Source organism: Lichenostomus cassidix, chromosome 7 (assembly GCF_008360975.1).
Source record: "Lichenostomus cassidix isolate B80296 chromosome 7, HeHo_3.0, whole genome shotgun sequence".
Taxonomy (NCBI): Eukaryota; Metazoa; Chordata; class Aves; order Passeriformes; family Meliphagidae; genus Lichenostomus; species Lichenostomus cassidix.
The window spans coordinates 37,785,899-37,813,106 of NC_139488.1; the positions used below are offsets into that span (position 1 = coordinate 37,785,899).

At 38.5% G+C, this 27,208-nt stretch overlaps 1 protein-coding gene and 1 long non-coding RNA gene across 8 annotated transcripts; one reads left to right on the plus strand and one right to left on the minus strand.

Moving 5' to 3' along the window:
* Positions 1–497: 497 nt before the first annotated feature.
* On the minus strand, positions 498–2,934 carry LOC146434997 (uncharacterized). The gene is made up of 2 exons (XR_014853576.1): positions 1,313–2,934; positions 498–612 (listed from the first exon to the last, which is right to left on the minus strand). It is a non-coding gene; the product is annotated as an uncharacterized LOC146434997 (long non-coding RNA).
* A 383-nt stretch (positions 2,935–3,317) lies between these two features.
* Positions 3,318–26,828, plus strand: MARCHF7 (membrane associated ring-CH-type finger 7). Of its 7 annotated transcripts, XR_014853572.1 has the most exons (13): positions 3,319–3,690; positions 4,463–4,574; positions 8,677–8,827; positions 12,117–12,275; positions 14,371–14,542; positions 16,158–16,325; positions 17,903–19,016; positions 19,278–19,447; positions 20,685–20,794; positions 22,162–22,275; positions 23,147–23,219; positions 24,054–24,102; positions 25,912–26,036. XR_014853572.1 is itself a non-coding variant. In XM_085067283.1 (12 exons), the coding sequence occupies exons 2-12, from the start codon at positions 4,546–4,548 to the stop codon at positions 25,935–25,937; spliced, it is 2,262 nt and encodes a 753-aa protein (XP_084923409.1). In that variant the 5' UTR covers positions 3,319–3,690; positions 4,463–4,545; the 3' UTR covers positions 25,938–26,036. The 7 variants fall into 7 exon arrangements, 3 of the variants coding, with proteins under 3 accessions (XP_084923409.1, XP_084923408.1, XP_084923407.1); XR_014853573.1 differs by lacking the exon at positions 23,147–23,219 and having other exon boundaries at positions 20,685–20,817; XM_085067283.1 differs by lacking the exon at positions 23,147–23,219.
* The last annotated feature ends 380 nt before the right edge of the window (positions 26,829–27,208 follow it).

Sequence of the window (27,208 nt, forward strand, 5' to 3'; positions counted from 1 at the left end):
GTATGTACAAAGATAATTTAAGCCTACTCAAGTTTTTAGTAGCTAAAATTTCTTGCTAAAGAACAATAAACAAAGACATTTTAATCTCCAATGGAGTAATTTCCACTGCTCTAGGCTGGGTTGAAGACATCATCCTGGATAGCAAGATGAAAGAAAATAGTGATGTCGAAACACTCTCTTTTCTCAAAAATGTATTGTCACTTTTCACTATTAGCTTTTTCTATTGCAAAAATGAGAAACAATTGACGTATGTGATCTAAAGCGAAGAATCTTCCTATTTATTAAAATATTTCTTCACAAGGTAAACAAATATTTAGATTTTTCTTCTCTCTAACCATAAAAGCTGTAGGAAAGGGAAAAGGTAGTTGTTTCAGATGTCTGCTGAAGTTCTGAATAATCTTTTTGTTTTAACTTTGTGTGTCTCTGTTTAGAAGATTGGTTATCCCACAGAAATGAATGAAAGAGAATATAGTATTTGAGAAGACAAACCAACAGAAGCATTTTGATCAGTGTTTAATTAAAATGAGCAGTATGAGCTCCCTGGTGAATAAAAAGTACCAGAAGTAGAATTTTGTGCCTTATAGAGTTTTAGCCTTCTTCCTGACTTGGAACCTGGGAAGAAGTAAGGAAGTAAAGAAAGGCTTTAGAACACTGACACTTTCCATAATATTAAAATTGCAGAAATAGTAATTACAGGAAAAAAACAAAACAAAACAAAACAAAAACCTCATCATCTTTATAAAACATAACAAAATAATTTTTAACAATTCTAATGATTTCTAGAATTTCAAAAGAAGATACAGGTATACTTGGTCCATCTACCTCGAGTATAATAATACTTACAAATTGAATCTGTTAATGTGGTTTAATTGCCTTCTACTTTACACTGTTTTAAAGCAAGAACAGATGTAACTCAGAAGGCACAGGTAAGCTTCTTGATTAAAATAAATTGGTAACAGGATACAGTAAATATATTTATGCTTAAAAATAATTGTCAGGAACAGTGGACAATGATTTTTGCTGGATATTGAAAAGGAAGTATAGATTTATAAGGTAAAGCAACAAGAGGGAAACGCTTTTAAGATGGGTGTGCACCAGTGTTTTATCTCATAAAACTGGGATCCATATGGGCCAAAATTATTTCAGTTTGATTTTGATAAAGTTAAAAAGTATTTTAGTTTCAAAGCTTCCCATATCAAAACTAATGTAGTGAATGGTATACAGCATTCCCAGTAAATCCTCTTCTGCTGATAGCAAGACTGAGTTGAAGAGCTCTGAATATTTGTATTGGAATAGAGCTTTTCCCACTTACCTTCTAAGTTGCTTTTTAAAAGAAAAGCATAACACCCTTGCTTAGTAGTGGTCATGATCTATCCTGGCTGCAGGGAAGGTCCTATGCTTCATCCTCTACACTTACACAGGCATTTCACTAGACCTGTGAATAACACTTGATTCGTGCATGACTAAAACACAGAATGACTCCTTTAAGTATTGAATTTAATGTAGATCTAACTCTTTCTATAAGTGCTCTTGTTTGCTAGCCAGGATAAAGAGAAGCTGCTACTGCTGGAATCATTCATGAATCCATTCTAGCTGTCCTCTTTCCCTGGAGACAGATATACCAAAGAAATGGTAATGGCTGGCGCAGAAGTCTGCTTCTTGTGCTATATAGACAAGATTTTCCCAAGTCCAATAAGAATTGCTCTTGGCAATGGCAATAATTGTGAAAGGCAACATACCCATCAGCAAAAAAACCAGCAGGCTTTCTCTCCCTATCCATTTTTGTTCAATTGCTCCTCTCTCTGTTAGCAGGTCTTCTCCGCCCTTCATCCTTGTCTCCAATCAAATAGTACTTTGCCCAGTATTTCTCTGTGGAAATCAGTCAATAAAATGCAACACAATCTAATAAATTGGAAAAATATATTTAAAAGCGTGAATGGAATCAGAATATTGTAAACACAGCAATAGGACAGTCTACAAATTAGGTGCCACCAGACTAGTTTCTAACCAGCCTGGCTGGTCTTACATGTGCCCCAGATCTGTCAGACCTATTAGGCATGGACACACTAAATGTGTATGTGTTGTAGCCCCGTGTCAGGGTGGCCGGTTGTGTTCTTCTTTTTCTTTTTTTCCCCATTTTTCCTTTTTTTCCTCCCTCAAAGAATAAGCAGCCTGCTATTGTTGCACACCCCTTTATCTGACTTGCAACAGTGTGATCCATGGCGCTCACCCTGATAGCGGGATTCAGGAAAGCCTGGCCGCAGACTGATGACAAATGGATGTTGGATCAGTAAAATACTGAGGCTCGTGACTGCTGTGATACAAGTCGAGACTCCTTAGTAATAACATAACCTGTCTTTCTCAGGGCCTGGCTCTGAAACACAGTGTGAAGTCTCTGCCGTGGTCTGTAGTGGGCAGAGACACTGGAAATCATCCTTTGTTTAGGATTGCTGATCTAAAATCTCTCTGAATATGTGAAGGCTTGGCATTTTAAGAATTTGGGAACATCATCTCCTGATTTCCTACATCACGCAACATTTTCCCGTCAAGTAAAAATGTCTGTTACTCTCAAGAGGACAAAACGGAGGCCTTGATACAATTAAAATGATTGGCAATACTGTTGTTTTGCTGTTGCGGGGGCTACGTCCAACACCCCCATCCCGCCATGTCCTTCAGGGACAGGCTGCTGTACTGGCCACGAGAGACGGGGGAATTAATTTACGATACAGGATTCAGGCAAGGAAGAGGATGAGACACAAAGAGAAAACTCAAAGACCCTGTTGCAGTTTTCAGGCTGAACGTGGAAGTCGATTCGGATGTCTCTGGCGATGCTGCTCCGCGCACAAAAACGAATCCTGTCATTACCAGGAGGGCTTATCAGCTCCCGCCTGAGCTCCGCGGTGCGCACCCTCAGGGCTCACCGTGCGGCCCCGCCCCCGCCGCAACTCTTCCGCGAGGCCGGGTCGCGCGGCCGCAGCTCTCGCGAGAGCTGGGAGCGGCCGTGCTTGGCTGCCGGGCGGTCTCGCGCCGCCGCCATTGTACTGCGGGAGGAGCGCGAGCGGGCGGTCCGGCCCGGCCTGGGCAGCGGCCCTGCCGTGACGGTGAGTACGGACTGGGCGCGCCTGCTTCGGGGCCCGGCCCGGCCCGGCGGCCTCGTGCCAGGGCCGGGGGGAACCATTTTGTGCCGTGCTGGGACCGGCCCACCCGCCCTTCTTTCCGCCATCGCCTCCAACGGCCGCTCGGCTCCGCGCCCGCTCTCGGAGCGAGGCCGTGTGACACCTGGTTCCCCCCGTTCCTCTCCGCCCCCCTCGCGGCCTCTGCCGGGCGGTTGGGGCCAGATGCTGCCTAGGCAGCAGTATCGGGTGCGGCTGCGGGCTCCGGCCGGGCCCGAGCCGTGCGGGCCGCTCCCCGGGGCCTGGCGGGGGAGGTGCGGTGCTCTCGGCGGCTCTGCGGAGCACCCGCTGGCACCGGGCTGCGGGAGCAGCCCAGCGTTACGGGCACCAGCCGCTGCAGCGTGGGAAGCCATCGGCACTTGTAAATTCTCTTGCTTCTCATTGGACTTCTGAGAGGCTGCTGATTAATTTGTCAGTTTTACTACATTGAAGATTGAGGAAATACCCCGAACGAAGAATTGCACAGTCTGAGAGAAAGACTCGTGAGCTTCATCTTGTTTGTCATAAAAACGTGATTGTGAGTAAGCCCCGAAGAAGACACGTGAGCACAAGTTGCTCGGGAGAAGATCTTATTTATAGTTTTATGTTAAACCGCACAAAAACACGTAGACATGAGAGTTCGAGTCTTAGGTAGAAGTGTCACTGCATAGTTCCTAGCTAGAAGACTTGAATTTAGGAGCAGGTAGTGAAGCTCATGCTTCCCTCTGATGGAGGGTACAAGAATGCTTAAAACTGGTAGTAGAAATCATGGAAGCTGGCAAAGGTTTTGCTTACTGGTAGGCATGACTAGCTGAAATTGCTCCCCTTTCATCAGTAGAGCAGGTCAAGGCGGAAGAGAAATATTTCCTCTCTGTGTTATTTTTATCTTTTGAGATTGCATTGATTTCCCACAAAGACCTCTTGGACCTTTTATTGCTTTGTTATCTCTGTCCATGGCTATGTTAGGTCTAGTTGATCTTTTATAATGCTGTTGGAGGGATGACAGATCAAGAAGGGCAGGACATTTGATCTGTGTGCTCAAAATAGGCTGTGCAGCTCCACCTCCTGTTTCAAGTTGGTCGTCTGTTTCCTAGGTGTGACTTTAAAGTTTTATTTCAGAACTTGCTTTCTGAGCAAGACTTGAGAGGTATTGCATACATCCCTTATTTCAGGAGTCAATGGAGTTGTTTCCAGATTTTTTCATCAGGTTTTGATTGCTAGGTAGTGTAACATGGCAAAAATAGATGAAATATTTTGCTTTGATAAGAAGAGTGCTGCTCATCCTGCTGTATACTTTTTCATTTCTCTAGTGTTGGATACAAGCATGAGTAGAGTCAAAATAATGAAGAGGCCAGAAGTGTGTTTTCCCAGGTTATTGTGTTGAGGTTTCTCAATGAAGGACACAGCAGGTGTGATATTTGAGTAAGGTGTTCCTTTTCTTTTTGGCAATAAGAGTCTTTTTAATCAGTTCAGACTACAAAACAATTTGTATTACGATGATGATGATGATGATTATTATTATTTCCTCAGCGAAGTAATTCAAGTATTTTTAGTGTCACTGCCTTCTATGTAAATGTAGGTGCCTACTTTGTCATTATAGAACTCACTACATCATGCTGATTACCAGTTGGGGTTTGTTGAATTCCTGTGTGTGTAAACAAAATGCTTGAGGTTTTGAATGTCTTTCTTCAGGAAAGCCCTTAAGATGCTGATACTGTGAAAGGGAATCATTCTCATTCTGAAATATTGTATACAAACACAATATTCCCCTTGCAGAGAAGTATTAATGTGGCTTTAATAATGTGGTTTGTTTTTTTTTTAGCATGAGACCATTGGTGGCTCTGTCCTGTGCTCTGTGATTGCTTAGCATGTTCATCTTATTTGTGTTACCGTGATCAGTGTAAGCCTTGTATATATTTTGTTTGTATTCAAGCCACTTGTGAAGACAGTTGTGCCTCAAACTTTCAAGGTACAGTGCTTAAAATGTTTTCTGGAGAACTCTGGGGAAAAAAGCTCCAAATCCCAAAAGATTTCTTAGTATAGTTGATCACCAGAGTTGAAATGCCTACATCTAGTTTTGTCTGGCTCGTAAATGCACATCATGGCTCCATTGACTTCAGCTTCATCCCTGTCCTTCTGGGTCAGACTACGAGGAAAGGCTGAAGTAATTGGGGTTGTTTGGTCTGGGGAAGCCTCATTGCAGCCTTTCACTACTTGAAAAGGGCCTGTAAGAAAGATGGGAACAGTCGTTTGGTAGAGCCTGTTGTGATAGGACGAGGAGTAAATTTAAGGAAGGCATTTTTTATGATGAGCGTGGTGAAATATGGGCACAGATTGCCCAGAGAGGTGGTAGATGCTCCATTCCTGGAAGCATGCATGGTCAAGTGGGATGGGACTCGGAGTCATCTGATCTGTTTTAAGATGTCCCTGCTCATTGCAGGGTGGTTGGACCAGATGGCCTTTAAGGATCCCTTCCAGCTCAAACTATTCTATGATTTCTGCTAGTTGGTTTGCAAGTAAATTTTGTAATGGATGCCCAGAAATTGAAGAGCTCTTGAGTAGCAGATTTTAAAAAATTATTACTCTTAATGACATGCTTTATGTCACTGAATCTTTGTTGAAAGGAAAAGGTAGAATCCAATTTCCTTGAGCAGAAGTTCTTTGCCTAGACTGTAAGACCTTTTATTCAGCATCTTTTCACCTCTGCATCAGACATGACAGATGTCAAATGCCTGTTCTTACATGACTCTGATTGATCTTTATAGCAGGTCCTTCTGATTTGCTGGCTGAGGCCAAGACTGCAGAAAAAAATGTAAGGTTGGATTCCAGAAATTATTCATAGTGTGTATACATAAACTGACACACTAAATTTTGCCTTTTCTATTGTGCTGCCTTAAGTTGGTTTTAACACCTTCGTTTGGATATAGTTTCTGCAAGATTTCATTACTCGGAGAAAGAAAATATTATATTGATAGTACTATCCTGACATACTTGGGTTGAAATCACAACCTGTGCTAATTTAGAAGATTAGGCTGATGGATGCCATTGTCCTCTTGGGGCTACCACTGAAGGAGAAAATTAGTCTTGTGCCTATTTATGTGTATCTGTAGAAGCAGTTTGCTAATTTTGGACTCCATTTCAGCTTCTGCGGGTAGTTGGCTCTGGTGTCCAGTCTTCCACCCTGTTCTGTTCTGTCTGAATGCTCTTTATTTTTTTCTGTGGATGGTGCATAAGCAATTTTATTAGTATTAGATGATCTCTAATTTAGCCTTTGAAATTGTTCTTACACTTTTGTCTCCTTCACTGATTCATCTGGACATTAATTCCTACTAGTAGGAGCTTCCATCCCTTCTTGAACCTTTGCATTTTCTGTGTATGTCACTGTCTGACTTTTATCTATATTATTTAATTCATCTGGTTCCATGCCTATGTGAAACAAAGTGATTCAGAAACAAAGGAGATAATGCCAGCACTCTTTGTCGGGTACTTAGTAGTACAGAATTGGATCCATTATTCTGTGTGTTTCTTCCTTGTATTTTGTAACAGGATAAAATGTAGACAAACAGTGCTTTGAGTATCAGATCTCATCAAGACGTACACTCTAGTCTATATTATTCTGACATTATTTTAGCTTCACAGTTTGCAACTTTGATAGTTACTCTTTTACGCTCAGTGCAGCTCCATACAAGTACTAAACTTTTAGTGCACATTATGTCAGATTACTCTGAGGGTTAAATTAACTATCGTTACAGTTTAGGAATAATTATGATTGTTACATTCTATTGAACTGATGATCCACTTGAAGTGGTGTAATTTAGATAATTAGGTTTGTCCTCAATTGCTTTTAAATTTCCACAATTTACAGTGTTCTTTTGAACACTGGAGTACTGCTTAGAACATTCTTACTGATACAGTTGTGTTTACAACTTGATAATTGCATAAATTGCTCAATATTTACCTAGGGTTTTAAATGTTATCTGGAAAATAAATTAATTCATTATTTCAATATATTGATGCAAAGTTGGGCAAGTGAGCATTTCAGATTTCTGACCAGATCTTTTTTAACTGGTGATGGCTGTGGCAAATACAAATGGGTTGCTAGTGTTGGAAGTGTGGTCTAGAAGCTGGTATCCTCTGTAATATAAGCCAGTAGCGCTTTTGTACACAAAGGCAAACAGTTGTTTATACTTGGTATATGTTACATTTTTAATGTCTGTCTTTTAAGATTAAACATTTTGGCTAGTTTGTGTTTTGACTGCTGTTGGAAAGCTAGCTAGCAGCTGAACTGCATGACAACAGTGGTTAAAGAAACTAACCTCAGCTGTCCCAGCTGTTTGGTCAATGGAGTTCTGTACAAACTGAATAGAATATTTAATGCAGCATGACTTTAGCAAAGATTAAAAGTCCCAAGTACGTGGACTCACCTTGAAACTGCAGCCAGACATGAGGTGTGTCAGGATTTATGTAGCAGCTCTTTGCAGAATGTGATACCGATGAGCATGACCGAATTGTGGAAAAAAATGTGTTTTACTGATGGATAGGGGTTTTTTTTGATCAATATAGCTTACTCCTATTCTCAGAAGGTTAGGCCAGAATTAAAAACGGTTAAATAGACTGTACCACTTCTGCAAATCACCTTGTATCAATGAGATTCTTGGCCATCTGTTGGAATTGTTAGGTATCGTGCTAGTCTTCACGTACCGCATCGCTGAGGATACTGCAGTTCCCGTAAATTTTTTATTGAAGAGCTACCGTTTGTGGTCTGATTCTGTCTCTACTATCCTGAGAAATAAGAATCTGGCTGTCTGGAGTTATAGAGAAATGTTAAGTCATATACCATTTCAAGGACAGGGATGACTGTAGGAACAATTTTCATGGGGAAAAGGCACCAGTGTTTCTTTTGAAATACTTAGAAATAGCAAAAGGTAAATAAACGCTCAGCGAGTGAGAAGTTAATTTATAAATACACCTGTGAGATAGCCTGTGCTCCTTTGTGTGTGTTAGCTTCCTTGGGAGTTGTCTTTGGAGAAGTTGAAGGCAGGTAGACTGCAGATGTGTTTTTTCACAGGAGGATGAAATTCCATAATTTCAGCCCTGAGGAATAAGTCTGAATACAATTTCTGCAACTGTTGAGATGCAGTTCATTAGCAAAACCATAATATATGAATTTAGGAAATTTGAGTACTCTATTCCTGACTCATTTTGTGTTAATAGGAATACTATGTGGTTCTTAAGGGAGTACCTCCTATGTTTATAATACATTGTATCAAAATGATAAATACAGCAAAAGGGGCTGTATTTCTAGTTTTCTAATGTGGGATGGGAGTAGATGTAAAGAAGAGGTTACAAAAACTAGGATGAGAACTTGTTTCCCCATTTTACTGAGACACAGTCAGACCAAAGCACTGTGTAAATATTTGTACGTGTGAGTCATATTTATGTTACACTCAGAATGACTTGTGCCTGTTTTGCATGAGCTCCCCGCTTCTATGAAGAAAAAAATGATCAATATGTCCTTGTGCAGAATACAGAGAATGGAGTCAAAACCCTCAAGAATTCCTCGCAGGATATCTGTTCAGACTTCCAGCTCTCCTCTAGGATCTAGAACTGGAAACAGTTTATCTGGTGCATATAGTACAAGAGAATCTTCATGGAGATTAGAATCTGGATACCAGGTAATGTGGGGTTTTTTTTTTTCTTTTTGTAGGGTATAAATAATTTTAAAGTGTCTTTTTTTACCAAGAAAAGCCCCAAAAGACGGACAAAGAAAATTTCTAAAATGCAAGAATTTACTAACCAGGCCAATGACAGTAATCAGTGAACTGGTAGTTCTAGGTTTTCTGGTTTTACCTGCTCCTGTTTGTAGCTGCACCTTTAGAAATCAGCTGTTTGATGAATGAGAGGGCATCCTGCTAATATGGATCTATTTTCTTATGAGTCACTGCCATCTTTAACCTGGGTAATTTGAGTTTTCTGTTGAGGGAGAGGTGAGGGCTTTGTTTGAACTTTGTTGTATATTGGGCATTACACTTGATGTGCTCATGATGCAAAAAGTACAGGATTGTGTTATGAGTTAACAAGGCTGTACCATTATTACTGTATTATTATTACCATTACTGTACCAAGGCAGTACCTCCTGTATTTATATTTTGCAAAGGTAAGAGGAGCTTTAGACTCAAATCAGCCTGTCATGTTAGTAAGTTAGTAAAGCTAGGCTTTGCGTGCAATAGATGGGACTGAAGGAAAGGCCTTTTGCTGTTTTATCAAACTACTTTTGTGGGGAAGGGGAGCTCTGCTCAAGAGGAGGTATTAACAGTGTGCAGATACTTTCAGTTTGGGAGAGCATTATGGGAAGCAGAGATTAAACTACTTTAGAAATTCTTTTGGACACTTGGAAGCAACAGATACCAGTTTGGCTCAATTATCTTTTTTTTTTTTTTTCTTTTTTTCTTTTTTTTTTTCCTGTGGCTGTTAGCAATTCCCACCTCAATTTTGGGCCCAGAAATATACACCCATTTTGGTCTTTGAAGTTGCAGAAACTTAACTCTGTGATTAAATGTTAATTTTTTTTTAAATGGTTTTTTGGTCCCTGCTGACAAGCTATCTGGGACATTGTATTATATAATGCCTTTTTGAGGAACAGTTTCACAAGTAATAGAAGATTATTTTTAGCCCAATTAAATGTACTTGTGTTACATTTTTGTTATCTAGCATGCACATGCTTGTTATTATATAAGCTATAGGGAATGTACAAGGGGAAGCAATTATCAGTCATTTTTGCATTTTGGACTCCTACATGTTTTCCACTGTCTGGCTGCTCAGCAAAAGCAAATCAAATAGTCTTAACTCTTTTGTAGAGATTTATTAACACAGTCTACACACAGCATACATATACTGAAAGCTGTTGATCAGAAGAGGAGTCTTCAGATGAATTGGTGCTGTGAAGTTTGATGTGTTCACTGCACTACGTATTCTTTTGACTATATCCTTTGCTTTTTTTTCAGCAAAGTGTTTCTAAGCTGAGGAATGATCTTTATAACACTTGCCAGTTAAAACAGAAGGGAAAATATTTGCGTAGAAGATTGTTGTGTTCCTTTTTTCCACTCCCAGGTTGTAGAAGGTAGTTTGAGAGCTTGTTACATCAAACTGGCACTTAGTGATAAAACCATAGGGAAACTCCATCTCTTGACTAACCTTTGGTACTTACATAGCTGGTAAGAAGAAATTCCATTATTGCTTGAAGGTTAAGATTACAGAGACGGGAGCAAGAAGGTAAGTTTAAGTCTAGTCAGATAGGAATGCAGAAGACAGGCATTTTTCACTTTGTTAATCCGTTCAGAAGCTTGTCGCTGTTGAACCGCTAACAGAGAGAAGAAGTCCAGGTCTTCAATGTGGCAAAATCTCTTTTTATTAATTAATTCCAACTTATATAGACTTTCAAAGACCACCAGGATTGGCCAGTTCAAAACCTCCCCCCAGGCCAATTGGCCAGGCTTGAACCACCCATATCTCGAGAGACCATTTAAACAATATCCAAACTTTATCTTTGTTTATAAAACACAGGAAGAAGAAGAGAGAAGTTTCTCACGGGAAAGGTCTGTGCTTGCACAGCAGCCTACCTTAAAATATTTAGTTCAGTTATAAATAATTTAAAATTTGTCATTTAGAAAAAACAATTATAACCATCAGTAATGCTTTATGTATAAAGAGGACTTGTATTTTTAATAGAGAATTTCTATAGAGAGAATAATTATAGTTTAACTCAAACTTCTGGGACAGAGCAGTCAAAATTTCTGTTTGGTTTTGATTATGGCTTGAATATAAGAAATGTTTCTGTTGGGTGGGTTTGTTCTCATTCCCTTTATTTTTTTAAATTTCATATGAGTATGAATTCTTGTATGTCATGCACTTTTAAGATCGGTCTGGGTGCTAGTCTCTGCTTATCTGAGGAGGCATAACAAAGAGGTTAATTGTAAACTAATCAGATGTATGTGATAGTGTTGTTTCTAGGTGACTTTAAGATACAAAAATCAAACTAGTGTTATGGCATGAGAAAAAAAATCCTATGCTTTATGATACAACATAGTAAACATTTTATGATAAATAGATTATAAATTTTTCTTTTTTAAATGGAGGGATAGGGACAAGTGCAGTGTATAAGATTGTTTTGAATTTTTCCTGATCATATTTTACAGCTACTGAAAATAGACACCAAAACCAGAATCCCTAATGCAGGGCTTTAATTGTTAAGCTCTCACAAGGGATGTTAAATAGTTATAAGCTGAACTGAAGGAAGAAAACAAGCTGAGATTTTTATTGTTTAGGTTTGGTTTTGAGTTTTTGTTGCTTTAAAGAAATGTTGACAGCAACTTCTGTGTTTTTAATATTAATAGTTCATAGAAAGAGAAAGAATCACTTAAAAATGCTGCCTAGGGTTAATAAAATGGTTGGATTTCTGTTATTTCTATTAATTTTACTAATCTCAATGATTATGCTATGGAGCACATAAATTGCAGTGTCTTTGCTCAATTACAATGTGTTCATTGAAATTCGGCTTGTTTTAGTGGCCCAAGAGGTGCTTTTGTTGTCATGGAGACTCTTTCTACACGTGTGTTTTTTGCATAACACTTGAAAGTGAGGCCCTTAATTCTGCCCTGTTACTGCAATATCTAAGTCAAGGTATTCCTCAAAAGCCTTACACTTCAGCTTTCATTGTCCTAGGTCTAATGAGGGGACAGATGAATGAGCTGCTGTAAAGTAGCTTTAAAAATAGCTATAAAATCTTTCCTTTTGCCAGTGGTTCTCTCTTAAGCCTGTTTCATTTCTTGGCTATCCCTTGAGGTTTCTTATCAAAGGTTTCCAGATTTGTTACTACCGCCACTTCCCTGTATTTTCAATATTGAAATCAGATAATGACTTATTTTTGAGTTATGAGATGCATATAATAAGCATGTTGTTCTTCAGGAATCCAGTGTATTGAATAGTTCCAGTAGAGACTGGAGAATTGGAGAAAGAGACACCCATGAAACTCCTTGGAAGTTTACAACATCATCTCCAACTCACTACTCAGGGACACTTGATCATCCACATTCTGGAAGATTTTTGGGAAGCAGAAGCAGATTGGTGAGAACTGTTCACGTGTAATGCTTGGGAAAAAAATACTGAAATCCCAGGCTTTTACTTTAGCCTTCGCAATTTGAAAAGCTGCTAGCAGGGGCTCACTGTAAATTTTCTAGATAAGTAGATCTTACTAATTCAAGATGAAGCAAAAGCTAGAAGGTAGCAGTGTTCAAAAACATTCAGAGGATGAAAATAATGATACATACTAGTTTTACTAAGAGTTAAGAAATAAGTTTGAAGTCAGCAGCTCTGCAAAAATCCATTTTAAAAGAAAGAAAAGGAGGAGGTGATTAGAATGTCATACATGTTATAGTCCTGGGGATGGCAAAGTTGATATTACTTATACTTCCATCAGGAATTCTCAGGGGATGTGTTTTTTGGATAGTACTACCTTTGTGAGTTAACACAAAATTCGTGGGTTTGAGACCTGTTTTAGGAAATTTAATTGTGAGGTGTAGTTCATGCAAGTTCTTGCATGCTGCTTACAGCATACTGTGAAAGAAAGTAGAGGCTTAATGGTTACCTGAGATTCAAGACTCAGGCCCTAATAGCTTGTCTTAACTGAGTTGTACAATGTGCCTTTGTAACTCCAAGAATAAACTAGTTTGCTTGTGACATTGTAGAGTGACAGTAAAACAGTTTGAAGTACTGTAGAAATACTAAGATGGGAAAAGCAGAAACCTGAACAAGTTTGGTGGAACGATAATGAAGTAAAAATTCTACTCACTTTCAAAGTGAAAGATGTTTGAGTACATAAGAGTGCTCACATCATGAGAGGTGTTGCTTTTCCTTAGGTGATTTGAAAGTAAAGACACTGAGAAAATGCGGGGGGGGGGATCTAGTGTGCACATGTTGGCCTTCAGGGGAGGTCGTGGTAGGTGTCTACATATAGTTTAAATGCAACTGGAATCTATTGTTCTAAGTGATCTACATACCTAGTTAAGTTGGTGCTATAGAATTTTCAATATGAAAACGCTTTTTTCCCCATTAAGGCTAGTTATTCTCTTAAAATAAATTCTGATGCAAGTGAATGTTGCAGAAGACACTCTGAAATTTCCACGTATCAAACAGTATACAATTAAAAGATAAGTGATATGTTAAATAGAACATTAATGAGGGAAAGTAACCTTTCTTTATACTTAGTTTCTGATGTTAGTTTATGTCTCCCTATGTATTTTTTTATGATGGGATGAGCGAAATGCTTAAGAGACTTTTTAGTTTGAAAGAGTAAAAAATTCTGGCTTAAATGTAGTAAAAACCATAACAAAGTAAAAATAAAACACAGCTATAACATACTCAAATTTTGTTGATCCTTAAAGGAGGATCTTGGTTGTAGATAGTTTCTGGGAAGACAAACAGCTCAATTCAGCCTTTTGATTGAGCTCAGCTTTTTTTTATTATATACGAAAGAATAAACCCAAAGCATTTCAAATAGAAAATGGATGTCTTGAATGCAAGTAACCAAACAGCTTTGTAGGCTATTCCAAACTGTATTTTAGAAGTACTACACTACGAGTTTCTGAAAACTGTTTTATTTCAGTGCCGTACACCGCAAAAATTCATTTGTATCTATTGTTTACTGTGAACTCCTTCAGTTGTGCTTGATCTTATTGTAATCAAGATATACTTGTTCAAACAGTTTGCTTGAAGCTCACTCCTTAGCTAATTATATTTTATATTAATAAAAAAATCAGTTGATTAGTTAACATAGCTGGTCGGTTTTGGCCATTTCTGGACAGCAAAATATGTTCCCTTGGGCATCTGTAAAGCTATGTTTGTGTTTATAGCATCTTACAGGCCAGGCATACAACTTTTCCCCCCCTTTTTACAACAATTTTTTGTTGTAAGCTTCATCTATCTATAAAGGAAAAGTAATGCTGAATGTTACAGAAACTTATTTTTGTTGGTAGGACTCTATTGAGTAAACCTGGAAATACTAAACAAAAGCACAAGCATAATTCCTGTGTTATTCTTAAAGAAAAGGTTTTGTAGCTGAAGTTACTCTTTACAATTTTTGTGAGTTTTACATTATGTACACTTTTGTGCAGTGTAAGTGCATCTGATATACTATGTAATTTATTTCTCAATGTTATTTCAGTCTACATCTTCTTCCTCTCATTTTACATCTGGGTGTTACGGTGAGTCTGAGAGAACTCAGGGAGCATACTCAAGACTGCATAGCCAGCAGCAAGATACTGATTCAAAGAGACCTAAGCTATCTTGTACGTCTACCTCTTCTGTGAGAAGTAATGGCTTGACTGCCTTTTCAGGTGAGACGTTGATTATTTGTGCTGAGTTACATCAAAAGTGTCTGAGTAGTAATATCAGGTTTAATCAAGTTTTAAAAGACTTGCTTTAAATATTATGCTTTTATTTTTCTTAAATAATAAGACTTATGCCTATCAGAAGAGTATGTTCACAATGATAACAGTATCCAAAGTTCTGAGTAGGCTGTTAACATGGTCTTTTGAAAATCCAGTTGTCCTTGTGTCATTTCAGAATTATTACCTGTACCAATTCCATTTGTGGTCAGGCTGAACTTCATGGCTCAAATAGATCTTAATTGGTTTAGATTTCAAGTAAAGAATGAGTGCAGCTTCTCTTATTTCATGAGTCAAATTGTGTGGCTACATTAATGTGTGCCAGGTACGACAGAAACAAAATCTTTATCGTACTTAGCAATATGTTCAAGCGTAGCACCATGGCTGGTTAGAGCACTGTTGTTAGGGGTCATGGAAGGGTTAGGGTTACTATCAGGGCCCAAACTCATTCTCTAGACCCTGTCTAAAAGAAACATTCTACACTTAAGAGCTCGTTCAGGAAACCCTGAGATTTTAGTCAAAGCTATGAGTAAGTTCGTGAAACTTGGGTAGACAGAAGTTACGCAATATGCTAAAATAAAAGTCTAAAGCTCAGGAAGTCACGGTCAAAACCTTACACTGAAAATATTTCTAGAACATTTTGAAATAGATCATTAGATTAATTCAGATTACCCTTGTGAGTATGGAGTAATGTTTTTTTTAATATCCCCTTATGAAATTGCTCAGCCATCCAAATAAAAATTAGTAAGTTCTTGCTCAAAAACCCCAGTATTATTGATACTTTCTTAGTCTGTTAACAAAATGACAACCATTAACATTTCTCACTATGGCGTAGGACTCTTTAACTTTCCACTTGTACATCGGTTGGCCATCACACTGCCAACCAACGAGTGCTTAAATTTAGTTTTGTAAGTTAGCAATGAAACAGTACAAAGGTGAATTTTTCAGAGCCACTGAAGAAGACTCTTGGAACAAGTGTTTTGTCCACAGCTGATGTATGTACAGTTTCTTATGTAGTTGTTGGAGCTGTTAACAGAAGACAAGATCCCTTTTTACACTGAAGTTTTGCTCTGTAATATGAACAAGAACAGTATTAGTCATTGTTCTCAAAGTTGTGTCTAAACTGCATTTAAGCTTCATCAGCTGTTTTTATGAGAAATTACATTTAATTCAAGTAGTGTCAAGTAGAACAGCAGCATTTACTAAGTTTCAGGCTGCTATATTGTGAAACTTCTTTAAAAGCTAGCTACCATTAGGAAGCAAGATACTACTTCTCTTCCTCTTCCGTCCTGTGAGAGCGTTAATGGGTCTGACTCTTCACACGAAAGTATTATTACTTCTTGTTTTATTTAGCTTTCAGAACTAATTTGTTGAAAGATGAAGTAAGTGCCAGCATCAGCAGAGTGCTCTTGGCTTTATATTGGCAGCTGGGCACTTGGTCAGCTTAGTGGTAATGTTAAACTTGCCCTTGCTGTGAATGACAAATATGAGTGCATAAATGCCAGCTTTAATGGATTTTTAGATGATTACAAAAACAGGAGATTTACTTACTTTTGCTTTCTAGATTCCTCATGGAGATGCAGTAGGATTCCTAGATCTTCATCAGTAATGCTTGGCTCCCTTGGAAGTGATCTGGCGAGAGAGCGAGCGCAGTTAGAAAGAAGAACAGATCTGTCTGTTAGTAATCTGGTGGAGCCCAGCTGCAGAAACAGTGACTTTTCGCCTTCAACATGTATGTTTCGTGTAACTGAAAGCTTGTAAAACTACAGTTTGTATGTCTTTTAGTCTCTTAATATGCTCATAGGATCAAAGAAAGATTATGTTTGGAGGGAACCTTTTGTTCTATCCCCTGCCATGGGCAGGAACACCTTTCACTATCCCAGGCTGTTCCAAGCCCCGTCCAGCCTGGCCTTGGACACTTCCAGGGATGGGGCATCCAAAACTTCTCCAGGCATGTTCTTCTAATATTTTATTCAAAACACAAACACTGAATATATTTTAAGGTATCCTTTTAAATGAAGTTGGTTGTCCACTTTCCATGCATTGACCAAGCCATCAAAGGATATATGAATGGTCTGGCTTGTGAAAGCTGGTGATGTGAAGGTGGTGTCAGTGTTTGCCACTGTAACTCTGTGATTAGTGAGTTAAGCTCTTTCCTTGTTCGTATTAAAATCTCTTTGTATTTAGATATAGGAAAAGAAATAATGTTGATTTGACCTTTTTATTTGGGTTCTCAAATTGTTATTAAGGTAAAATGCTAGACTGCTCAAAATAAAAATGAATAAACACACACTTTACATGAGGTGAGAGCTTTGTCTCATGGCAACTGCTAGGACTAGTAAGGACTTCTGCACTCTGATTTTCACTTTCTGTTCAGAGTGTTGTGGCCTTCTAGAGCTGGCTCGGGGGAGGCTCACCATTACTCTTGATCTGCCACCTTTTGCAGATGCATTAGTGGTATTTTGTAATGCAAGAAGCTTTTAAAAAATGCCATTTTTCTAATTATAGAAGATAAGCAGGAAAGATAAAAACTACTTCCGGAATTTGTCCTGCAGTCTTGCCTCAACACAAGAGTATGTTTTAATGTCATCACACTCTAACACTTTTTAATAAGTTAAATTTCTCTACCTGGTAGAGTCATGGGAGAAGTGGATTGGTGAGCGACCTTGGTTTGTACTGTCCATGCTGCTTTTCTAGCAGTAGTGCTGCAATTAAGTGCTATAAAAATAACTTCCAGCTGTGTTCCCTGATGTGTAATCAAGAGCACATGGTAGATGCTTGGCAGCTGTGTAGATGTTTCCTTTGAAATCTGCCACAAAAATAAATCTCACCTTAAGCATAAAAGTTGATTGCAATGCAGAATCCATTAAAAGAAAGTCACCAAAACTACGAAGATGAAAGTTTTCAATTCCAGAATACACAGAGAGAGCGACTGTTTCCTACCTTCATCTATCCATGCTTGGTCGTCCTTTCCCCTTTTCCCACCCACAACCCCCAAATGTAGCCATTTGAGGAAGGAGACTAGCCACCTCAGCCACTTCATGTGAGCTGCAGTTCACCTACAGTGGAATCCTTCTCAGTGTGTTGAGATATTCAGACAGCATTTATGGAAGATACGCTTGTAAGAACCATAGAATGGTTTGTGTTGGAAGGGACCTTTAAATCCTCTAGTCCAATCCCTCTGCAGTGAGCAGGGACATGTTCAACTAGGTCAGGTTGCCTAGAGCCCTGTTGACCCTGACCTTGAATGTTTCCAGCTGTGTTTGAGCACATCTTGTCATAGTATTTTCATCTGCTTTTCTGCAACAGATCTTCAAGACAGGCCTGCCTCTTCATATGCAGAGGGAGCAAGACCAAAAGAGAGCTCATTAAGCACTTTGAGGCTGAATGCATCCATGAACCGCCAGTTGCCTTCTGATCATCAGCCATCTTTTTTCAACAGAGACGCTAACATGAGCTCTTCAAGATTCAGCTGTTCCTCAAGGCAAAGGAGAAATGAATTGGAGTCTCCCCAGAGGAATGTGCAGCCAGCATTTTCTGTTACTGCCATTAGAGATGAAACCCCTTCCTCAAGTGGTTCTGAAAGGGTTTTATCTTCTCAGAGGTCGTTGAATGAGCCTACAGCTGACAGCGAAGGAAGGCGCACAACCAGACAGTTGCTGTCTCGTTTAGCATCTAGTGTGTCATCTACGTTTTTCTCTCGAAGGTCTAGCCAAGACCCATTGCATACAAGACCATTAGTCTCTGAAGAGTCAACAGTGGTCCCAAGAGCTCAAGCTACTACTCTGTCAAGTAGTAATGGAGCTGCAACTCCAGAAGTTCCAGGACTTCAGTCATCCGAAGCTTCTCAGGGGTTTAGTTTTCTTGGACGAAGATGGGGTTTATCAGGAGTTTCACAGAATCGCAACTCTGAATCTGATGGGGAAAGTTACAGACCAGACACTGAAAGTAGGAGCACAGGATCCTGGTTGTCGTCCTCTTTGAGGAACAGATGTACGCCTCTCTTTTCCAGAAGAAGAAGAGAAGGAAGAGATGAGTCCGCAAGGATCTCTACTTCTGAAACAACTGCTAGATCGCATGTCTTTAGAAGGAGAGAGTCCAGTGAGGAGACCTCTCTTGAAGCATCAGATAGCCCTCCTCGGGCTTCTGTTGGCAGACCACCAACACCTGCAGTATCTGGTATTTCTACAGCTACTGCCTCTCCACCAGATTCAGCCCAGAGTAGGAGAAGTTCGGGAGTTCTGCCCGGCTCTCTCTTTCACTTTGCAGTGCCTCCAACATTAGGAAGCGGTCTGTCTGACAATCTTATGATAACCGTAGATATTATTCCCTCTGGCTGGAATCAATCTGATGGACAAGAAAGTGGCAAGTCTAAAATACCACCTTCAAGAGATCCGGAAAGACTCCAGAAAATTAAAGAGAGGTAAGTTATTACATTCTCTTGAGATAGTAAAATGTACCTGTCTTAACATGAGAGGGCTTTCTGCAGTCATGGTTTTAAAAGAAAACTTTCCTTCAGAGGAGGCGCCAACTCAGTCCCCTGTCACCCATATTCTCACTTTTGTCTTTAAATAAACTTGTTTTAATTCTCGTAGGTTTGAAAACAGTTTGATAAATGGAATTTTCATTATAAAAAGTCCTACATGAAATATCACAGCATTTGTTGGTATTCCATCTTATTCAGCCTGCTTTTAGAAGATTCTGAAGATGAAGAGGGTGACCTATGCAGAATTTGTCAGATGTCCTCTGCAAGTTCTGACAACCTTTTAATACAGCCATGCAAATGCACCGGAAGTCTGCAGTATGTTCACCAGGAGTGCATGAAAAAATGGCTGCAGTCAAAGATAAATTCAGGTAAAGCAGGCTATAGACCGAGATAGACTTCCAGTTACATAGGGAGGCTTGTCAGAAGGATTGCACTTACTGAGGTATTTAGTTGAAAAGCAAGCAGCGGGGACAAACAGCTGTATGGCACTTCCAGGCTTTTTGCATGTCTGTGCAGCTTCTCATGTAAGTAATTCCAAGCACTGTATTTCTTGTATAGAGACCTACATTTTTTGGGGTTACCTACTAAGATACTAGACAAAATACAACATTGCAGAAGTAGCTTTAGAACTACTCAACCACTTTGGTGGTACCACTTTTGGTGGCACCACTTTTGGTGGCATTTGTTCCCCACCCTCCTTATGGAAAAGGTTGTGCTTTTTTTTCAAGACTTGTATAGCCAAGCTAACTGTTAGCAGTGATAGGAATTTGAAAATCCAAAAATTATTTTCAATTGTAACTAGACTTACATACTTTAATTTTTTTAAAGATACTAACTTCTGTTGAAGGCATTTTAAAACTGCTTGTTCAAGAATTACCTCAAAGTGCATTATGTAATTCTTTAAGAAACACTTCAGATACCGCACGCTGTACAAATATTTTTGTAACAAATTCATTGACCAGTTTATAACTTATTTGCGGTATTCTTAAGATTTAAAAATAGGTAGCTTGATAGAAGACACAAAATACTTTGTACCAAAAGAACGTACAAGTGTCTGTTGACTTTTTTAATCAGCACCAGAGGATATGCATCAGAGTAGGGATGTATTAGAAGCCTCAGCCTATAGCAGACATTAATTTGAAGTATTTAACTGTATGTAAAGACGTAAGTCCACTATCAACTTGCTTTGTTTATCTTATTGCTTATGGAGGAGCTTGTTTTAAAACTGGTAATTGAGACAAAATGTTACTGAACAATAACTTTCTCACATATTTAGTCTTTATTGTGTGTGTACTTGGATTACACTGTAAAATTCAGAATGTCCAAGAAGTGATTTTCTGCCAGACTTGCAGGAAGAGGCATATTATGTGCAGAGTGAATGTGAGGCAAAATATGGGCAGCTGGATAGATTATAAACATTCTACAGCATTTAAATTCTGACAGATGTTGCTACATTCCTATTGGAGGCTTTCCTTTCTTCTAACCTTGTTCTGCAAAATAAAGCCAAAAATTACATAGAATTTTTAATGTTTATATGAGTGTGTCGTATGTTACAGATTGTTGAAACTTGACACTGAGTTTTTCCCTTGCCCGCCTCCCCACCAGGTTCTTCTTTGGAAGCAGTGACAACCTGTGAATTGTGCAAGGAGAAGTTGCATCTTAATCTGGAAGACTTTGACATTCATGAACTCTATAGGGCACATGCAAATGAACAAGTTAGTATATTTTACCTAATTTGGTAAGTGTTGGTTTAGTGCTGGGAGGGCAGTCTTCTTTAGAGAAGGCAAATGCATCTCCATTTCAGAAGGACTGTTATGCATATAGAGTAATGTCAGTGTGGAACAGATTTTTCTTCTGAATATTCCAACTACTAATACCTTTCTACTATGCTTCCCATAGTTGAGCTTTCAGTAATTGTAATGTATCTCTTTTCTTGCTTGCACATCTGTCATCTAGCTTTGTAATCCGGTGTCTCTGCCACATAGGTGCAGTGTCGATTCTAGCGTGATTTAGACTGAATTTCACATTAAGTCTGAAGCTGTCATGACCTGTAGCTGTTTTTGAGCGCAGTTTAGCAGTTTTAAATGTACCATTACAATCTTCTTTTGTTTCATTAGAGTGGTAGAAACTAACCTCTCTCTGTTCTAGCAGTTTCTGACTGCTCCTTCAAATTAAAAATAATCGGAGGCCATTGGTATACTCTTGCTATATAAAATACATTGTCTTAGAGCTACTGGTTTATGTAGTGTTTAAAAATGGGTAAATAACACAAAACTGGTGCTTTTAATGAACTTTAATCAGTGGGTTTTTTGCTATTCTCTGGGTTGTATTCTGTCGATATACAAGGACTAATGATACTAGCCTACCTCAGATGTTGAAAGAAAATACCATGTGGTATCAATTCTGGGGCAAAACACATTAATTTTTTTATTTCTTAAAGTGAGTTCTTACCCTAGTACTCTAATTCCTATCAATTGGGGCAGTCTCTAAGAAGTCTTTCTTGAGAGTGCCATCATCTTATGTCTTAGTACTACTGCTTATCGGTTGCTGTCACCGGGGGTCAATAGAAATAAGAACCTTGAAAATTTTTTCCTAAAGAATGAACTAAATTATGTGTTCAGCAGTAGCATTTTTAAACTTTTTCTTTTATCCTAGTGGGTAAAGGAATTTCTCAAATGTTTATAACATCATAATGTTCTTAAAAATCTATTACTTTATATTGCCTTTTTGTAAAGCCTTGGGACCACAGAGAAGGAACTAGCAATATTGGTTTTATTTCCCCAAGTGATATAATATTCACACATTCTTTCCTCTGAACTAATCTTGCAGACTGAGATTTAATTTGTAGAACTCTGTTTATCTTCAAGGATAGCATGTTAGATTTGGGGTGGATGGGAAGGACCAGAAGTGTAAATAGCTTTTCAGTAACTGAGGTTTTTTAGTATTACATTTCCCTAATTCTTTTGGAACAACTAGAGATAACTCTGTAATGATTCCAGTAAAATCTAATTCTTGTTCTACTTGAATCATATGTGCAGACATATTACTGACATTCTGAATGTTTCTTTTGATCCCCTTTAAGGCAGACTATGAATTTATCAGCTCTGGTCTCTACCTTGTAGTGTTGTTACACTTATGCGAGCAGCGCTTTTCTGATATGTTAGGAACTGCAAATGAGGCCAGCACACGTGTCAGAGTAAGTATGCGGTGGTTTTCTCGCAGGAATTGCTCATACAGAGAACTTGGAAGCAGATTGTTACATTGAGCAGCCTAGAAGCTAGATACTCAAGAAACACACTTTTAAAACAAATTCAGGTCTAAAATAAGCTGGGCTTGTCAGTGCACTGTGTTTGATTGGAAACTGAAGGTACTGCATAATTGCAGGTACTGTGCTACAGAATGCTTTTTGTCAAGGTTGTTGGTAATTCATTAGTTAGCATATATGTTGTCATGATTATTGTGAATTCGTGCAAAACTGGTAGGTTAACCTCTCTCTGTGCCAAACACACAGTTAAAGAATGTCAGACTGCCTGATGCATAACGAGAAAAAATAAATGCAAGTCTGTAATGCAAAGGTCTAGAACTTGAAATGCTCATCTGCCAGAGTACACCTAAATGGGTACCTGAATATTAACATTCTGCAACGTCCTGTAGCTATATTCTCTGGCTTTAGTTCAAGCTCTTATTAGTTGCATTTGACTGTGTTCTTGTCACTTGAAAGGCCTGGCTTAGAAACATGGTAAGTACACCTTTAACCAATATGAGATCTGCATACTAAGTTCTTTCTGCATAGCAATTCACTTATAAATCCAGTACTCTACATTTTTATTTGATGCTAGATAATTAATCAGTGTTGAGCTCCTGAAAAGCTGATCATTTCTAGGTTTTTTCCTTAAATACAAACATGTGACAGTATTAAGCTTATCCAATGCGTATTGGAACGGGTGAGTGCTAGCAGGTACTGGGTCTTTGGGGAAGAGGCAGGACTGTGCTCTATCTAATCTCGTAATGTTTTAGAGCAATGCGTCTCTTTTCTGTGCACATCTAATGCAGGGCTTGTATTCCAGGGTCCAGTTTCTCTGCAACAAGTGAAGAGATACACAAGACACAAAATCTAATAGTAGCAAGCATCCAGCACAGGTTATTAACTTGAGTGTATCGCAGAAGATGTTTTTGCTGGTTTTCCATCAGAGGAGGCATTTATGTACTTTTGTGTGTGACACTGCATTTTAAACCAGTGAGAGCACCAATGCCAGTGTTTGATATCAAGCATATATATATAAGCTATGGAAACTCATTTTATCTGCTGTGTCTCAATATCCGGACTTACAGCTGAAGCAGTGATGCAGATTGGCAGTGACAAAAGCAGACCACTTGGCTGACTTTTTATTCCTAGGAATTTTGGCTTTGGGTTTTGATACCACAGGCTTCTAACATGAAACTGCCACCATTGCCTAACAGTAATCCTGGTCTTAAGATTTTAATTGTAAACAAAAAATTTAAGTGAATTTATGCATTTTTCATGAACCACATTCATTCAGTCAGAGGGTTTTGTTTTGTCGTATTAGTTGCAAATTAAATGAAACAGATTTAAGTAACGTAAGTCCTTACCATGATTTTGTTTTTCTGCAGTACGGTTGTTAGGAATGGTTTTCATTAAACTGATACTTGTTTATGTTTGCTGCTTTCAAAATTGATGTGTTTTACAGACTGTAGAACATGATGTCATAAGCTGCTACCAGAAACATTTTACAGCTGAAGTAACTGTGAAATATCAATTTGAATTCTAATGTGTGGGGATTTATATTAAATTTTGCATTGTTTTTTTGTAAATTGGGCAAATGGGTTAGGGTAACCAAGATCTGGCATGAGCCTTTGGGATGTAAACAGTGAAGAAAACTTTGCTAACTTGTTGCAAATTTCTGCACGTAACTTTGCAACTTTTAAACTACTTTCTCTCTGCCTTGTTTCTAGTTTATTAACCTTGCAAGAACTCTTCAGGCACATATGGAAGATATTGAAAGTAGGTGCTTCCCCTCTTTCCTTCCCCCCCATTAGATCAACTGAAAGCTAAATGAGTACAATCCTCCTTGCCAAGATTCATGATACTGACCATAATTACTGAAAACTTTACCCAGCAGTGCTTTTTTCCATCATCAGTAGAATTATTCTGAGGGGGAACTGATTTGAATTCTCCACGATTAATTTCCCAACAGCACAGAGTTGTTTATATCACGGAAGTGTTATCTGCAGGCAATAACAAAATTCCTTACTAGTTACAGTTTGGTTCTTGTAGTTGTGGTAATTCGTAATTATGGGATTAATGGTGACCTTCAGGTTGTTGACTTTTACAAGAGTCTTAGTAGGGAAGAAACATTTAGAATTGAATTTTACTGCCCTTAAATTAGACAGTGCCATTTTCCTTCCCTCTTTTTTTGCCCTCTTCTCCCCTTTGTTTTTTCCATTGCCATGCACCTTTTGGTTGTGTGGGTTCCTTGATCAGACCTGTCAGGCCTCATGAATGAAATCTAAAGGTTGCCAATTTTGGTGAAGGATTAGCCAACTTTTCGTCTAATGGCTTTTTTTAGTGTGCTTAAATTCAAAACTATATGCTGATACGTTAACATTTCTGGTAAATATACCCTGGATCTTTTTCTGGGTATGTTGAATAGGCAGTAGAAGGGTAGTTGATCTACTCTTTTTTTTCCTAGTATGCATGTGAGTGTCAACTGTATATGTATTTTCAGTAGGCAGGATGCATTTGGAGTACCACAGGGAACGGGAGTGTGCGTGTGTGAGAGTTCTGGTTCAAGATGATTATTTCTGCATTCAGAACAGTCAAAGGTGGACTTGAGTTCTGAATTCATTCCTAAATTATGTGCATCCTTACCAGAGTAAAAATCAATGAGTGTCATTTTATACCTCAATTCAATCTATATTTGATTCAGCCTTTAACTTGCAGGTGAGGAATAGTGAGTTGTAGATTTATTATTGATGCACTTCAGTTACATTTCTCTGCTAAGAACTGAAGAAGCAAGGACTCAGACTTTTCTTCTTTCTGTGTTCAGGGATGTAACAAGTTACTCCAGTATAAATACTTCCTTGTCTGCAGACCTTGCTTAAGAGGACATAGTAAATTCCTGTTACAGACAAGCTAACGTTTTACAAACGTAGTGTGGATGTGTGCACTGACTTTTCTATCATAGTTGACAAGTGTGTATTTGTCTCTTAACTCACCTTGCAACAGCGGAATCCTGTGCATATGCGGGCTTTGTGTTCAACTTGCATATGCTGAAAGAGCAGGAGTGGAGAGAGGAGCTGCTTCCAAGTAGGCCCAGGTTGCGCAGAGCAACATATATGTATATAGATAAAAATGTAAGAGTGTTTGTTTGTTTAGACTGCTGAATCTTTCTAGCTATTTTAGTATCCCAGTTGTTAACTTTAGGGAGTCGTTTCTTTCTGTTATGTTGGGTGCAGCTGTCATGGATTGAGTATATCCTCCTCTGCCTACTGCTGGAATTAGCCACTCTAAGCACTACATAAAAGTTGAATCTCTGGCATAATTAAGTTTTCTTCCTCTTGTTTTGGGGAAGAAGAGTAGGAGGACACTGCATTTTGTATGTTCTGTTGAGTTTTGATTTGAAAGTGCTGGTTTTTTCCGACGTGAGATGCATTTAAAAATTAAGCTACGTGATTATGCAAGGTTTGGGTGGGTATTATGGTCTGTTATTTAATATTGTAAAGTCACCTTTATTTCCTCTACTCGTCCTGAAGTACTTTAATTTCTGAGATGTTTGTCAAGGCTTCTAATTACACTGTATTGTTCCAACAGCTTCTGAAGATGATTCTGAAGACTGATGCTGGTAGAACTTTCATGCTGCGAGAAAAAAATGGAATTGCTGCAGAAACGCTGAACTGGCAAAAACGACGTCAACATACATTTGTTTTATTCCTCTCCTTAGTAAAAAGTGCACTGAATATTACTGTAGTTTTTCAAGCATCGTTGAATTCAAAATCAACTGCTGCACAGTGGAACTCAGCGGACTTGAGAACTACTTAGCATGCGTGAGGATTAGATACATAGAAAGCGACTTCCCTTTTTAAATTATGAGGATGTTGTGCTTTGTTTTTGAAGACATCAAATTCTGAATATTAAAGGAAGCTCTATCTCCCTTTGTGTTTCCTTCTTACTGTAGTCAGACTTCTGGTTTTGTCTTACTGAGTTTTGCTCCTGTACTGGCACTAAGTGGTTATAGTGGGTTATAGTGGGTTTCTGGGGGAGGGTGGGGATGTCCATGTACTTAAATAGGTTTTGTTTGGTTGTTCTTAAATGCCTCTTTTGCCGCATAATAAAACTGACTGCTTCCATTGTTAATGAATGAACAGGAGGATAAGCAAGATACTGTGGAGACTGTTTGAGTTTTGGCTCATTCGAAGATGATTAATTAACTCAAAAAGCAATAAGAACTGGCAGTGGTCTTTTAATACTTGGTTGATGGCTTTTTTATGTACCAGTTTGGAAATTTGAGATTATATTTGATATCACGTGGCTGTTCCATTATGGAATATTGCAGGTGTAAACCCTTGCATTTCAGCATTCCTAGCAGGTATGCAACTCGATAAAGACCTAAGGTTGTTTAGTTTCATCAGACTTTTTTTAGACCCCACCTTCACTGTTCAAAGCACTGGTTATCAATGTGTTTTCTAGTGGTGTCACTTCTTTATAAATAAAGACAAAAGAGGTATGCATCTCTACTGGTATTGTCCATTTTATTTAAACATGGGTATCTACCAGAACTTTACACTTGAAAACATAGAAATCTGTAGTCTGCGGTACATCTTTCGTAACGTTTATAAATTATTATGCAGATCTTTAAGATTGTTCTGACCATTTTGGATTGAAATGCTTTCTATAAATCGTGGTACAATAAATTCTTATACGTGTGTTGGAATTATATTTCCCACAGATATGTGTTAATTTTGTAATTACCACAGTAACAATGTATCTGCAAAGAGTGCAGTATGTTGAAATGCCATGACTTTTGTTTATTGTTACAGTATGTAAAACTAAGTTGTGCGGAGGAAAGTGTGTGCCTTACCAGCTGAAATGAATTCAACTTTGCTGGCAT